Source organism: Diorhabda carinulata, chromosome 6, assembly GCF_026250575.1.
Source record: "Diorhabda carinulata isolate Delta chromosome 6, icDioCari1.1, whole genome shotgun sequence".
In the NCBI taxonomy this organism is placed as follows: Eukaryota; Metazoa; Arthropoda; class Insecta; order Coleoptera; family Chrysomelidae; genus Diorhabda; species Diorhabda carinulata.
Window position 1 is genome coordinate 31,445,020 of NC_079465.1, and position 1,358 is coordinate 31,446,377.

Here is a 1,358-nt window from a genome sequence, read left to right on the forward strand (position 1 = left end):
GCATTTTATTTAAATAATTTTTCCAACAAAATTAATATATAAATAATTAATGTTTAAAGGTTTTGAACACGTTATTAGCTCCGTGATGCCCAGCCATTCCATTAACGTTACCTCCTTCACTAACAACATAATTATTATCATTAGCCCCGTATTTCTTCCCCCCAAATTGTCCCCCCTCGGCGATAGCTTTTCCTTCTTTAGCACCTTTCTCAAATTTCCCGGTACTTCCACTTTGTCCCGAAGCAAATTTAGCGTCGCCTTCTTCTCCTTTGTAAGCGTCCACACCCTGTTCCCCGAATTCCCCTAAAAACCACACCGATAAATAATACGAGGGGTGTTTAGAATATAACGTTGTGCATATTTTCTAATCATCCCTCGTATTGTTATTGTAATTATGTTAAATCGAGGAGAAATACGAAAAAAATGTAAATCCTAATAAAAACTAACTGTATATACAGTGGAAGTCGAAAATTACTTACCTTCGACTTTCTTTAGTGCTTTTTTATCAGCTTCGTCATGTTCTTCGTCGTAAACTTCTTCGGTGTTACTGGCTTCGTTAGATTCGTGTTGGGTGTGATAACCTTTAACGGTACGACCTTTTTTATGACCTTCTTTCTTATTTATAGCCCCCGCGTTTTTTCCTACGATTATTAACATAAAATGTAAAAATTTCTATTACCCAAAATACGTTTACAAACCTTCATGGCCAATATGATTGGTACCAAAATACCCTTTTCCGTCTGACATTATATTTTTCCCCCCATGGTGACCACCGTGAAACCCCATCTCCCCTTTAACGTCTTTCACTAAAACGTCGTCGCTTCCGTATCCGGATTGACCCATTCCGAAACCTCCCTCTTGGCTACCGAAACCTTTTTTGAAAAAAATATCGTCGAACATTTTTTTACCCTGTCCGAAGGAACCGCCACTGGATTCGCTACCCCCGAAGAGGTTCATACCTCCACCGTAACCCATTCCGGATCCTAAGAAGACACATTAAACTAGATAATTGATAAATAATTAGAATATACTTACCCCCGTACCCCATACCACCCATTCCCATTCCACCCATCGACATCATCCCCGAAACGTATTTAATATACAATAAAATACCCCCGACTAATAACCTGGCGAGCTTAATCATGATGGGAGTTAGTTGACTTCGTATGTGGACAGACGTAAATTTCCACTTTATTTTTATAAAGTTGGTATTTCTGCTTGATCGGATTAATACAATGATGAAACTAATTAGTATGGAACTAAATTTAACCTTTGTGTGGGTGCATTGACACGATTTCTTACACAAACTTCCTCAAAATTGAAAGAAATCGGTAAAGCTGCGTTTACACGTTTGGTGG

At 38.4% G+C, this 1,358-nt stretch overlaps 1 protein-coding gene across 1 annotated transcript; it reads right to left on the minus strand.

Annotated features, from left to right (window-relative positions):
- Positions 1-690: 690 nt before the first annotated feature.
- On the minus strand, positions 691-1,144 carry LOC130895835 (keratin, type II cytoskeletal I-like). Its single transcript, XM_057803386.1, has 2 exons — positions 1,036-1,144; positions 691-983 (listed from the first exon to the last, which is right to left on the minus strand). The coding sequence occupies exons 1-2, from the start codon at positions 1,142-1,144 to the stop codon at positions 691-693; spliced, it is 402 nt and encodes a 133-aa protein (XP_057659369.1).
- Positions 1,145-1,358: the final 214 nt, after the last annotated feature.